General features: G+C 56.2%; 1 protein-coding gene across 1 annotated transcript in view; it reads right to left on the minus strand.

Annotated features, from left to right (window-relative positions):
• Positions 1–5,697: 5,697 nt before the first annotated feature.
• NUDCD3 (NudC domain containing 3) overlaps positions 5,698–12,133 on the minus strand; it is a 70,686-nt gene continuing 64,250 nt past the window's right edge. The window contains 3 exon segments of the mRNA XM_005899406.3: positions 5,698–7,374; positions 7,377–7,446; positions 10,347–10,535. Coding sequence (XP_005899468.2) covers positions 7,337–7,374; positions 7,377–7,446; positions 10,347–10,535 — 297 coding nt within the window. The 3' untranslated portion in view covers positions 5,698–7,336.

The following is a 12,133-nucleotide window of genomic DNA, read 5'->3' on the forward strand; positions in this document are numbered from 1 at the left end:
GCCAGGGGCTGGTTTTGATCCCTGGCTAGGGAACTAAGACCCTACAAGCCATGTGAGGTGGCCAAAAAATAAACAAACACAATAGACTACTTCACTTCATGAATTTCTTTAATAACATTTCATGGCTAAAGTAAAAATCCTAATACCATCTGATGCGGTTTCTCAATGTAGAGGAAATACTGAAGACAAATGTATTTTAAAACTTAGAAGAATAAAGAGACACTAACAAAAGTAAAATGGCTAGACTCACTCAAAGTGAGAAAATGTCAATACCACTGGACTGTGACCAGTTATATATGTGTATGAGATACTTAGGGCAATCACTAAATAAAACTATACAAGGCAATATACAAAAAAATGTTACAAATAAATCAGAGTAGACTTATTTAAAAGGTTCAAGAAATGAAAAGAAAGCCAATGAAAAAGAAACAGAGGAATGAAAAAAGGAACAAAAACAAAAGAAATATTAAAATGACAAACAAAAGCCTAATATACCAACAATTACTTTAAATATATATGGTCTAAATACACCAATTAAAAGACAGAGATTGGTAGAATGGATTTAAAAAGCATGACCCAACTATACACTGTCTACAAGGACCTTATCTCAAAACAGAATGCTACTGAAAGCATGAATTATAAAAAATTTTTAATAAATTGGACCTTGCCAACATTAAAAACTTTAGCTCTGAGAAAGTCTGTGCTAAAAGATTAAAAGATTTAATCACAGACAGGAAGAAAATATTTGCAAATCACATATCCAACAAAGGACTTTTACCTAGAATATATTTTAAACATTTAAAACTTTTAAAAACAATTAGTCCAATTAGGAAACAAGCAAAACATTTGACAAACATTGCACCTAAAAAGATATATGGATGACAAAAGGCACATCAAAAGATGTTTACCACAGTCAGCCACTGGAAAAATACAAATTAAATCACAATGAGAAACCAGCACCCACCTATTAGACCAGTTAAAATATAAAATATTGACAGTGTCTATCACTCAGGCATGTTAATTTCCTACTGCTGCTTTTTAACAAATTGCCACAAATTTAGTAGATTAAAAGAACACATTTGGGACTTCCCTGGTGGTCCAGTAGTTAAGAATTTGTTGCCAATGCAGGGTACATGGGTTCAATCCCCAGTCTAGGAACTAGGATCCCACATGTCACAGGGCAGCTGAGCCACTGAGGCAAGACTATTGAAGCCTGTGCACCCTAGATCCTGTGCTCCAAAATGAGAAGCCATCACAGGAAGCTTGCGCACTGCAACTAGAGAAGCCCCTGCTCGCCGCAACTAGAGAAAGCCCACAGGCAGCAACGAAGGCAATGCAGTCAAAAATAAATAAATAACTTAAAAAAAAAAAAGCATAGTTATTTTCTCAGAGTACTGGAAGTCAGAAGCCCCAGATGGGTCTCGTGGGGCGAGAAGCAATGTTGGCAGGGCTGTGTTCTTTTCGAGGCTCTGGGAGAGAGTCCTTTTCCTGGCGTTTTCCAGCTTGGAGAGCCTGCCTACATTTATTGGCCCACAGGCCCCCACCATCTTCATAGGAAGCAACGGCTGGTCATATCTTCCCGTTATTACAGCACTCTGACGTGAACTCTCCTGCCCCCACTTCCAACACCTGAGGGAGCGTCGGTGGGCAGTGTGGAGCGAAGGGGGTTGCAGCAGCTGGCTCCGCCCACCTGCTACGGCCACAGCTGCCCGGATGCCACCTGTCTGGGTTTCCAAAGCTGTCAACAGAGCCCAGAAACGGAGACTTCTGTTAAATCTCACTTCCAATACCTGCAACGAATTTTTAAAAATTTTAACCAATATGGAATTTCGCTTTGGGAAGGTAAGTTCTGGACGTGGACAGTGGTGATGACTGCAGACCCACGTGAATGCACTTAATGCCACTGAACTGCACGCTTCAACGTGGGTAAGATGCTAAATTCTGTCTCATGCATATGGTACCACAATAAACATGTTAAAGGGTGTGGTCATCTTCCTGCCTTGGGGTCAAAAGAGGAAGGGCTGAGGAGGTGAGGAAGAGAGTGCAGGGAGGAAGGAAAGGATGGGAAACAGAGGGGAGATGAAAGCAGTGGGAGAGGAGAAAAGGGGAGAGAGAAGTGGAGGTGGGGAGTGGGAAGGGGAAGGGAGAGAAGTATGAAAGCAGAGGGGAGAGGGGGCCGGAGCGGGGAGGCGAGCAGAGGCCAGGGATGGTTGGGTAGACTCACAGGTGCACCCACCTCTCCAGGTGTGAAGGCGATGGTGAGAGGAGCTTGGGGTCACGATGCCACTGGAGGGGTCAACGGGTGCCTTTTCAGGACCTGCCACCCTGCACACCTGGCACAGGCTTTCAAGACCTGGACTCATTGGGCCCTCACTGCCGCATGTCTGGCCCCAGGCCCAGGGGCGTGTGGGGTGCCTGCCCATACCCTGGCCTGCCCCAGATCTCTGGGCTTCATGTGAGCCACTAACCCAGGGAGTTGGGGGTCCCAGAGACCTTGTTGCTTGTTACTAACCATAAACACGGGATGTGCTCTTGTGACTGGCACTGGGAGACGCTGATCTAGAGTCCCAGGGGGTACCCAGGATGTCCTGATGGTGTCCAGTCCAACAGAATGTGATAGAATGTTCCAGAAACACCACCTGCTTCCCCTAACCAAGAATTTGAACACAGGGTTCCTGTCACTGGGTTGATGCACTCAGAGACAGAGCATGGCTGCACTGTAGCCCCTGAGGTAGTCGGGTTGGGCAGGAACCCCAAGGGAGGTGTCGTAGCAGGTGGAACAAGCCAATGGAATCCCCATGGGGAGGGGTGAGCCCTGCTACCCTCTCCACTGGAGGAAGCCTCTGACAGTGTCCTGAGGAACCCCGTATGCAACCTCTTGATAGGAACGTGGTCCAGAGACTGGGAGGGGCACAAACTCCCCACCTGCCTGCTGCTTGCTCTCCTTTCTTCCTTCCTTCCTCGCTCTTGGACCCTGAGTGTCCTGAAATGAGGTAGAAGGAATTTGGAGCACAAGAACGCAGCCTCCTTCTCTAGCAAGCACCGCCAGCCCTCTCCTGAAGGCGGGCGAGGGCCAACACGTCAGTGGGCCCCAAACGCACTGCTAACCCACTGGTTGGATTCAGGGTGCTCCGCCAGGGTGGGTGGACAGCACTGCTCAGACCCTGGGAAGCATCTGGATTCCCGCCTAATTTCTGGCCCTGTAGGTCACATCTTAAGTCCTCCCAGGTGCTGGTACTGATGCTTGTATGAACCACCGATGTGTGTGCTGACACCCCTGGAAGGAGCTGGCACAAACCCCACACTCAGGGGGCTCCTGTGGATGCTTTGTGCTCAACGGATGGGGCTGTTTAAGAACACAGCTTCTGTGGGGCCCGGCAGGGCCCTTCTCCTCCTTCCTGCCCCTGCCTCCGCTTCCCTTTGCTGTCCTCTGCCCTCTGCTGGCACCTTGCACCTTGGACTGAGGTCTCCCACCCTGGGTCCTCTGCACCAGCCCGGCCCTGATGGGTGGTCATTGAGAATGCTGGCACCTTCTCCACCAGAGGCCCCGCTCTGCACCCCCTCCCTGGCCTCTGTTAACCCCAAGCCCCCTGTGGGCACTCTGTAGGCCAGACAGACCCTCTTTGGGGGCTGCTGACTCCCCATGCCACACCTCTGCAGCCCAGGCCCATCAGGGGACACTCTAACCCTAACACGATGTTCCTGACCCTGGTCCCTGCAAGGTCATAACCTGAGCAGCTTCCCAACAACCCTGTCCCTCAGGCAGCAGGCTCGCCATCCCTGCAGGAGAGACCTCTGCCAACCACCCACCCTCCATCATCGCTCCGCTGTGGCTTCTGAAGTGCCCTCTGGGGCCTCTCTCGGAGTGTCTGGGCTGTCAGAGTTTCAGTGGGTGAATGGTGCTGCGGGATGCTTTGCACCCCTTCAGCATCTATATGCAGAGCCAGACCATCTCTGGGATGATGCGAGAGCAGAGGCAGGGGGTCCCACTGGGAATGAGGGCACAAGTGGGGCCCAGCTCACGCCTCAGTGGTGACACTTCCCCTGTGGCCATTGTACACGGGGAGTTTAAGCCAAAATGTCTCTAATGCCCCAGCCGGTGCTGGCCAAAAGCCTAGGATCCCTCCCAGGAGGAACAAGGACAGAGGTGATGGAAGGCCTGGCCTGAGCTCCCTGGAGAAGCCCTGACTCACCCTCGGGTCGACACCTCTCTTGCAAAGGCCTCCTCCAGAAACGACAGGCCTGGGCCTGCTCTGCGGGAGGACGGCCACCTCAGGCCCATGGGTGCCCTGTAAAAGGTGGTATCTCCCTGTGCCACCAGGTTGACCCCTCTCAGCACCACCAAGTCTGAGTCACAGTAGCCAGACTCTCCCAGCGGGGGCTGGAGGGTGTGGTTTCAGACGTCCCTCTCCCCACGCCAATGGCAGCAGATGCCAGATTCCGCAGAACAGGGCTGGGAGAGCAGGGAGTGGCGTCCAGTTCAAGGTTCCAGGGGCAGGGAGATCTAAGGCCCCACCTGGCATCTGACGCTCCTTTTTCCCCTTTGAAAGCAGACCAGTGATCCAACCTTGAGTTATAAAGAATAAACCCAAGGATGTAGATAAAACCAAGCTCGTGTGGACAAGCTGAGGGGTGAGCTGAGCCTGAAATCGCAGATTATTACTTTTTCCTCGCCCCTGAAGTTGTGATAGGGACTGAAGGAGAGGCCTTGGGATCCCTAACCATGTCCAGGGGGCATCATGCCAACCTCATGTCCAGGAGAGGTATGCCTGGGAGCAGCCAGGCTTGGACAACCTGATTCCCAGGCCACGGGGGACCAGCGCCATATGTGTGCCACTGTTCGGGGCAGGGGCTCTGCTCTGGCGCCTGCCCTCTGTCCAAGAGGGAGAGAGTGCTTACCAAGGACTGCTTCCACACCCACACTCCACTCTTTATTCATGGAAACAACTTGTCTGCCCTGGGTTGAGATTGCTGCCAGCTGGCCGCCTGGGGAGCAGATTGGAGGTGGGTTTGGGTCTGTTCCCCAGACTGTGCTCTGAGTGGTCAGGTCTCTGTAAGGCAGCTGCCACCTCCTGGACACATTTGCACACAAAATACTCCTGACTTCTCCCTCCTGCACACTTCGGAGACAAACTATTGAAGACGGTGCTGTCCTTCCTGGCAGATTATTTCTGTCCTGGGAGTTTGCTTGGTAATTTCACTGTTGAACTGTCTACTTTCTTCATTCATTCAAGAAATACCCACCAGGTTCTGCCCATTGAGCTCGGCCCCTGGAATGAGGGTGGGGGTGGGGGGAGGCCACACTGGACAGCCTGCGATGTAAATGAGGCACCAGGACGTGCCACAAGCCTATTATGCCTGGAGGGGTGCAGGCACAAGCATGAGCCCAGCATTTTGGGGCCACTGCAGGTAAATGGGGCACCAAGGACCCTCTGGCTGAAGTCTTTCAAATCCTGCTTGGAAATGGATGTGAGCTCTAGAGCTACAATCATTTTTCCTGATCGAAAGCTTATTATGTTTCTGAAAGCTGTGTGAAGTCTTGCCAGGATGCAGGCTGGATAAGAAACAGCTTTGGGAGCTATTTAGGAATTCCCATTTTGGTGTTTGCTGTATACATGGGCCTGATGGCTAGAATTCGGGTAATGACCACATAGTGAAAACCGTCTTGGCAGAAAATATCACACACAGACCCAGAAGTGCTTAAATACAGATTTATTGCAAACCAACACCGGAGACAGGGTGATTTCGCAGGCAGGCACCCCATTTTCCTTGGACCTCAGCTGATGGAGCTCAGTGGCCAAACTGCTCCTGCCGTGTCTGAAGAGAGAAAACAGGCAGAGTGCACAGGTCCAGGGCCCAGGCCAGCAGCGAGGGGCGCAGGCAGCCCACAGGATGGCAAGCCCTCCAGCCTGCCACTCCCAGATGCCGGCAAGCTGCTATTACCCCCAGTGGGGTGGGGAGAAACGCGAACACTTGAAAATAAAATCAGGCAAAAGGAAGACAACTGACCATGGAGTCCACAGCTCCCAAACAGCCAAGGTGCAGGCCTCATACCCCACCTGGTGACGGCAGAGGACCCCCTGGTGGTGGCGGAGGGGAGGAGACAGGCACGGCGCCAGAACGGTTCTCACATAGATGGGTGAGACCTCTCACTACGTGGGACAGGTGAGACCCGGAGGACGCTGAAAGGGGGCCTCAGCAGCTCCATGACCAGCCTTGGTGACGACAGCCAACAACAGTGCTCCGTGCCCCCTTGGTGGTGCTCCCATCAGTCACCAGGTGTACACACCTCCCGTGATGGCACCGGAGCAAGCAACTGCTTCCCAGGGATGTGTCTACAGGGCCCTGTGAGCCAGAAACCTGCCCCCACACATGGCAATGAACCAGCTCCCACCCACGCAGCTGAAGGGGGAAGCTTCTAGAAGGAACGTCCCCAGCCCCAGGACTCCTCCTCCCCAAGTCCAGCACACAGAGCTCGAGGGCAGGTTCCAGGGTGCAGAGGCCTGCAAGGTAACAACCAATAGGGCAGCCGCGTGGTCCTGGCAAAGGGTAAGGGCTCTGGGTCCTGGGAGAGCCGCGGGAGCAGGGCCCCAAGCTCTGGGTGGCACAGTCTGGCTTCAGCCAAGAAAGGACCCGGGGCTGCAGTGAGCAGTGGCACACCGTGGGGTCTCCTGAGGGCGCCTGGCCCAGCTTGCTCTGACAAGAACCAGTCCCCCAGGGGAAAGTGCCAGGCCGGGGGCAGCAGGACAAGCCAATCAGAAGACAGAGATCCTGCTGTGCAGGGCCTGAGGCCACCAGAGATGCTTCCAGCATCCGGAATCAGAGACCAGCACCCTGGTTTCCGTGGCTCCCCGACGAGGAAGGCAGGGGACACATACAAGCAGATGGGCAAGACTACACAAGAACACACCCAGCAAGAGGGCAAGGCGGCAGCTTCCCCAAACTGGCCCTGAGCCCAGCCCTCAGCCTGCACATCCCTGCCTGCGCTTCCACAGCCGAGGGGCGCCCACGCCCGCCCGAGCGCACAGAGAACAGCAAGCAGAGAGCACAGGAGCAGAGCAGCGAGTGCAGGGAGGGAGGGAGCGGCGAGCGGCGCCTGCAGGGCCCAGAGCTGTGCCCGCTGGGACAGCCCCTGCTCCCCACACCCCTCGGCAAGGCCGCACAGCCCCGCCCTGCTCTCAGTCAGGAGACGCAGGGCCAGGGGTGGAGGCCGGTTCACCCTTGAGAGAAAGGATGGCAGAGGTGAACTAGACAGCGAGTCCCCGGCAGGAGGGAGCTGAGGGGCGCGGCCGAGGCCCCGCTTCCCTGCCGGCGAGGGCGTCCTCTCCTCCGGTCATTAAAACTGCACAGCCCCCGGGGAGATGTTGAACATGGCGGGTCGAATCGCTGGCCTCGGAAGGGAGAGCCTTCAGCGTCCCACCCCTTCTTCAGCATCTCATGGACTTTCTACAAACAGAAAACAGAGAGGTTACTGTAGTCACCAGGCCTGCACGTCCCAGAGCAGAGCTCTGCTCTGCTTCCTCTGGAAAAGGACCCGCCTGGGCTGACAGCAGACCCTCTGCAAGCCCCTGCTCCCCACATTCGGGTTCCACCCCATCCTGTCCCCAGAGCAACACCGGCCACCTTCCTGGTTTGGATGCTGTCCCTGCTCACCAGGAGTATCTGTCCAAGCTCCAGAGGGCCTGAGGGCCACAGCCCACAGAGCCGACTGAGCTCTAGAGAGGGTCTCTACTCCCCTTTCATAGGGACAAGGTGGGTAGTCTCCAGGCCTGTGCTCTCAGATAGTCTAGGAATGTGACTCAAAGGAAGAGACCTCAGGATGTCTGACTGTGTACCCACCAATCACCGATCCCACAGCCCCTGGGGGCAGGGGCCAAAGCTGTTATCAAAGGTGGGCTCAATCATCCCAGTCTGGACCACCAGCCTTTGGGGTGGCAGCAGGAAGCTGCTCCCTGTCCCCTCCCACATCTGCCCTCCATGTCCTCCCTGCAAACACACTGGGCTGGAAACCCTCTCCCCTTCCTTCTGACCAGGAGAAATGAAGAGACGCACGGCCACAGGGCCAGAAAGCCCTGCCCACCTCTTAACCTCCAGGCCGACAGAGTGAGCTGAGGGGAAAGCTCCTGGTGTCTGACAAGACTGCAGGGCTCCTGACGGGGCCTCCTCTGCCCCGTTACTCCACCTAAGTGGTGCAGCAGCGAACACGTCAGACACGCAGTACATACTGCGCTCGGCTCGGCACACCTGACACACGCCAAGGACCTTAGAACAGCACCTGGCACAGCTGCCCACAGGCCGCCCGAATAGGGGCTAGACGCCCAGCCCCGCCCACCTGCGCGCCTCCGGGCGCCGGCAGCCACAGGGCGAGCTGCATCCCATCCCTCCTCCTCCGGCTCGTGCCCACCGCCCGCTCTGAGTCACCTCCTCCTCAAGCTCTCACTGCACGCCCCTCATCTGAGCATCTTGAGACAAACCCTCTCCAGTGAGCTCTGCCTCGAGACACACCCTCTGAGCTCGACCCATGGTGATGTCCCCATACCCCAGCCTCGCCATGGGCCGTCTGACGGGCCCTCTTGCTCCAGCCCCACAGGGTCCTCAGCCCGCTCTCCACGCTGGTCCTGCCCCAGGCCCCTCACTGCCACCTCCTACTTTCTTAAGCCCCCTCTCCTCCCACCACCCTCAACCAAAGCCACCTGCAGCGTGCTGACTCTCTTCTCCTTGGGACGCTCTCCTCCGGGGACCACAGTGACTGTGCAGGGCTTCAACGCCACAGAGGCCAGCTGCCTCACCACCAGGCCACGCCAGCTCTGCCGGATCCTCATGCCTCCACGCTTTCCTCTTGGTTCCAAACCTGCTCCCCACACTGCGTGTCCCTCAAGGCCCCATGCACCGAAGACAGTCCAGGGGGACACCTAGGAGGCCAGCCCTGTATGCAGACGTTCGTTCCCAATCCCTGCTGAGCCCAGAGGAGTCCCAGACAGCAGTGCTGGTGCCCCTGCCTCTCCTAACACAGCCCTGAGGCACCTAGCCATTCAGCAGCAGGTCAGCTGGATGAGGGGTCACTGCCTGCACCAGCATCCAAGGGCTCCCGTGTGTCCACTGAAGGCCTCCACAGGGCACTGCATTCAGCCAGGCACTCATGCCACCATGGTCAGCACTGCCGGGCCCTTGACAAGTCCTGCTAGAACCAGCACCTCTGACTCAAACCACGGAAGCCTTTCCATCAGACCAGCATCTTCAGGTTTCTTCAGATGCTTCCTGGATCGGTGGATCCCAGCCCTGAGCTCATCAGCAGGAACCTCTTGCTTCTTATTTAGACCTCATGGCCTAGTGCCTGCCCACTCTGGGGCCGGACATCCAAACTTTCAACAGCTGCCCAGGGCCCTCTCCTGTCAGGTCAGTGTTCAGACTGCTCTTTCATCTGGCGGCTACAGGCAAATGCAGCATTAACTGGATAAACCTGCCACCTAAACGTGCACAGAGGTGGTTGCACCCCTTGTCCTATGTTAGGCCAGCTCAGGGATTACAGCCTGAGGCCACCTTCCACAGATGAGACTACCAGGTGCCTGGGAGCCAATGGGCAACCACAGTCCTGGCCTCCAGCCCCATAAGCCCAGGTAAGGTTGGTGAACCAGATCAAGGGACGATTCAGAGACTCAGGGAGGGATGACAGACAAGCCTAACACCAGCTCAGGGTTCAAACCCCACCCTGCTGCCAGACCAGCTACAGGACCTTGAACACGTGCTGTGACCTCTACACCTCGACCCTCCTCTCAAATCCCCATGCGGTTCACTTGGGACACTGAGAAAGGAACTCTCTTCTCTAAACAGCCCCTCTTGGGAGTATCAAACAGGAGAAAGACAGCACGAGTCTAATCTTCCTCTCTGCCACCACAGGCTCCAGACGAGCCTCCTCTCCAGTCACTGATGTCCTCCTGCCCTTCTTGGGCTGCCGGCCAGCCACGCTTCTCAGGCCTCTGACTTCGAAAGTGACTTGGAAGAATTTTCTTCCCCCGGGTCCTTTGTGGTCAAAGCTGCACCGGACCTGAGGTAGGGCAGGGCCAGGCTGTTCCTCCTGTGCTGAGGGTCTTGGAGGGGCTGAGGGGAGGAACAGCCCCAGTGTGTGAGGTGAGAACACGCAGCATTACCAGGACCCTCTGGAGAGGCACCTCTCGGCCCTGCCACCTGGGCTCTTGGTCCAGGCACGGAACCAGAGCCCCAGCCCAGGCAGTGACCAGGCCCAGGCTGCCGTGTCGGGACCCAGGAGGCAGCTGCAGAGACAGCAGCATGCCCGGTCCACCCCAGCTCAAGCCCCAGGAAGGCCCAGGAAGTGTGTGTGCCCGTACCAGCTCGTGGCTCTGCGGCTTGCCCTGCAGCTTCTGGTGGTAGTCGAAGGTGAGCCTGTCCAGGACGGCATGCTCCTCCTCGTCCACCGTGGCCATGGAGCGCTCCTTGTTGATCTTGTCGATGTCGATCTGCTCCTCGCCCTCCAGGATGGCGCTCCACCAGTACTCACCCACCTTGTTCAGGCTCACCTGGCACACGAGGGCAGAGACAGGGTCAGGGCTGGGGAGGTGGCACTGGGGACCCGGGGAATGTGGGGACACTGGGGATTCCATTCTCCAGAACTGGGACTGACTGGTGCCTAAGGTCCTTGTCTCCAGGTCCTCTCAGAAAAAGTGACCCCCCGACGGGCATCAGCAACCCTACCTGCTCAGCCACCAGAAGCCCAGCTTGCTCATCAGAGGGGACATTTCCAGCTGCTCTGAGCTGCACCACCTGTGGTAACTTGCCCCTGTCACAGCCTCCCAAGCTGCCAAGGGAAGCTTGAGCCCAAACAGGAGCTTCTTTCAACACCCACCTGTGGAGCCCCACTAGCTCACCACCCCTACAATGACCTTTCCTGCTTCCAAGTGCAGCAGCCAGTCTCCTGCCTGCTGGGGGCACTTGGAACCCAAGGGACCAAGCATTCAGCCTGACAGACTCCCCGACAACCAGACGCCCAGGCTTCTTTGTCCCACTGTCCTCCTTGGCCTGGCCAGGGCGACCACTGCGTGTGACTCACTTTCTGCCCAGCCTCATGGTGTAGCCCAGGGAGGAGACAGAAGAGTCAGGGGGGCATGAGAACTCAGAGACAAGGACGGCGGAATAGCAGGGCTTGGCCTGAAGGTGAAGCCAAGTCCACGCATCCCAGCGTCCACACAGGGAGGGTCCAGGGCACACCCCTTCCTATACCCAGCGGCTGGGTTCTTGGGGAAACTCTCTATCAGCTGACCAAGAATTGACAGGTGAGCTGCGAACCTACCTCACATTGTCCACTCTCGGACAGGATGAAACCCCCAGTCACGCCCGAAGGTGTGCAGAGGTGATAAGAGATTAGGAGCCCACAGCAAGAGCAGCTCTTACTCAGAGAGCCATGAGGACGGTGTGACTGGCTAGCGGGCAATCCTGACAAGTGACATCTGTGCAGATACTGCGTGCTCACAGGCCACAAGTCAGCCTGCCCCATGGCTCACGGGCTGCGGGGGGCAGTGCTGCCAATTCCAGCCCTCTGTCCCGGTGCACCAAGAGCCCCTACGGAGTCCAGGTCCAGCAGAGCTCAGCCCCAGGCACTGAGAGCGGCTGAGGTGTGGGCGCTGATAGGGCAGGTCATGCAGTGGAGACAGCTCCAGAAAACCGCGAGCACAGAATCAATGTCAGTATCTCAGCCCAGTACACAAGGCTGCCCCACTTCTGACCATCATGGGTGGACGTGGCTGTGCAGATGGCAGGGGTGAGGTGGCAGGGGCCCTGCCCTCCTCATCAGATGAATGGCCTCTACCCTGCCAACACCACGGTTTCCAGTCAGAGTGAAGTCTCTGTGTCCAGATGCTCTGCCCAGCTGCTTAGCCCAGCTGCTCAGGCAGCTTTTTGCCCACTTACTCTCCTGCTTGCATGCGTGGACCTGACCTGGCCCTCCAAGACCCCAGTGCCAAGCTCTGAGCCCCATCTTCATGGAACTGCAGATCTCTGGGTCAGTGCAGTGAAAGGCTTGAGGGGGAAATCCACTCTCTTCATATTATTCCAGGAGAGCTTCTGAGGAACAGTCAGCCTTCTATCCACTGACTCAACCAACTTCAGATCACAAATATTT

This window comes from Bos mutus, chromosome 4 (assembly GCF_027580195.1).
Source record: "Bos mutus isolate GX-2022 chromosome 4, NWIPB_WYAK_1.1, whole genome shotgun sequence".
In the NCBI taxonomy this organism is placed as follows: domain Eukaryota; kingdom Metazoa; phylum Chordata; class Mammalia; order Artiodactyla; family Bovidae; genus Bos; species Bos mutus.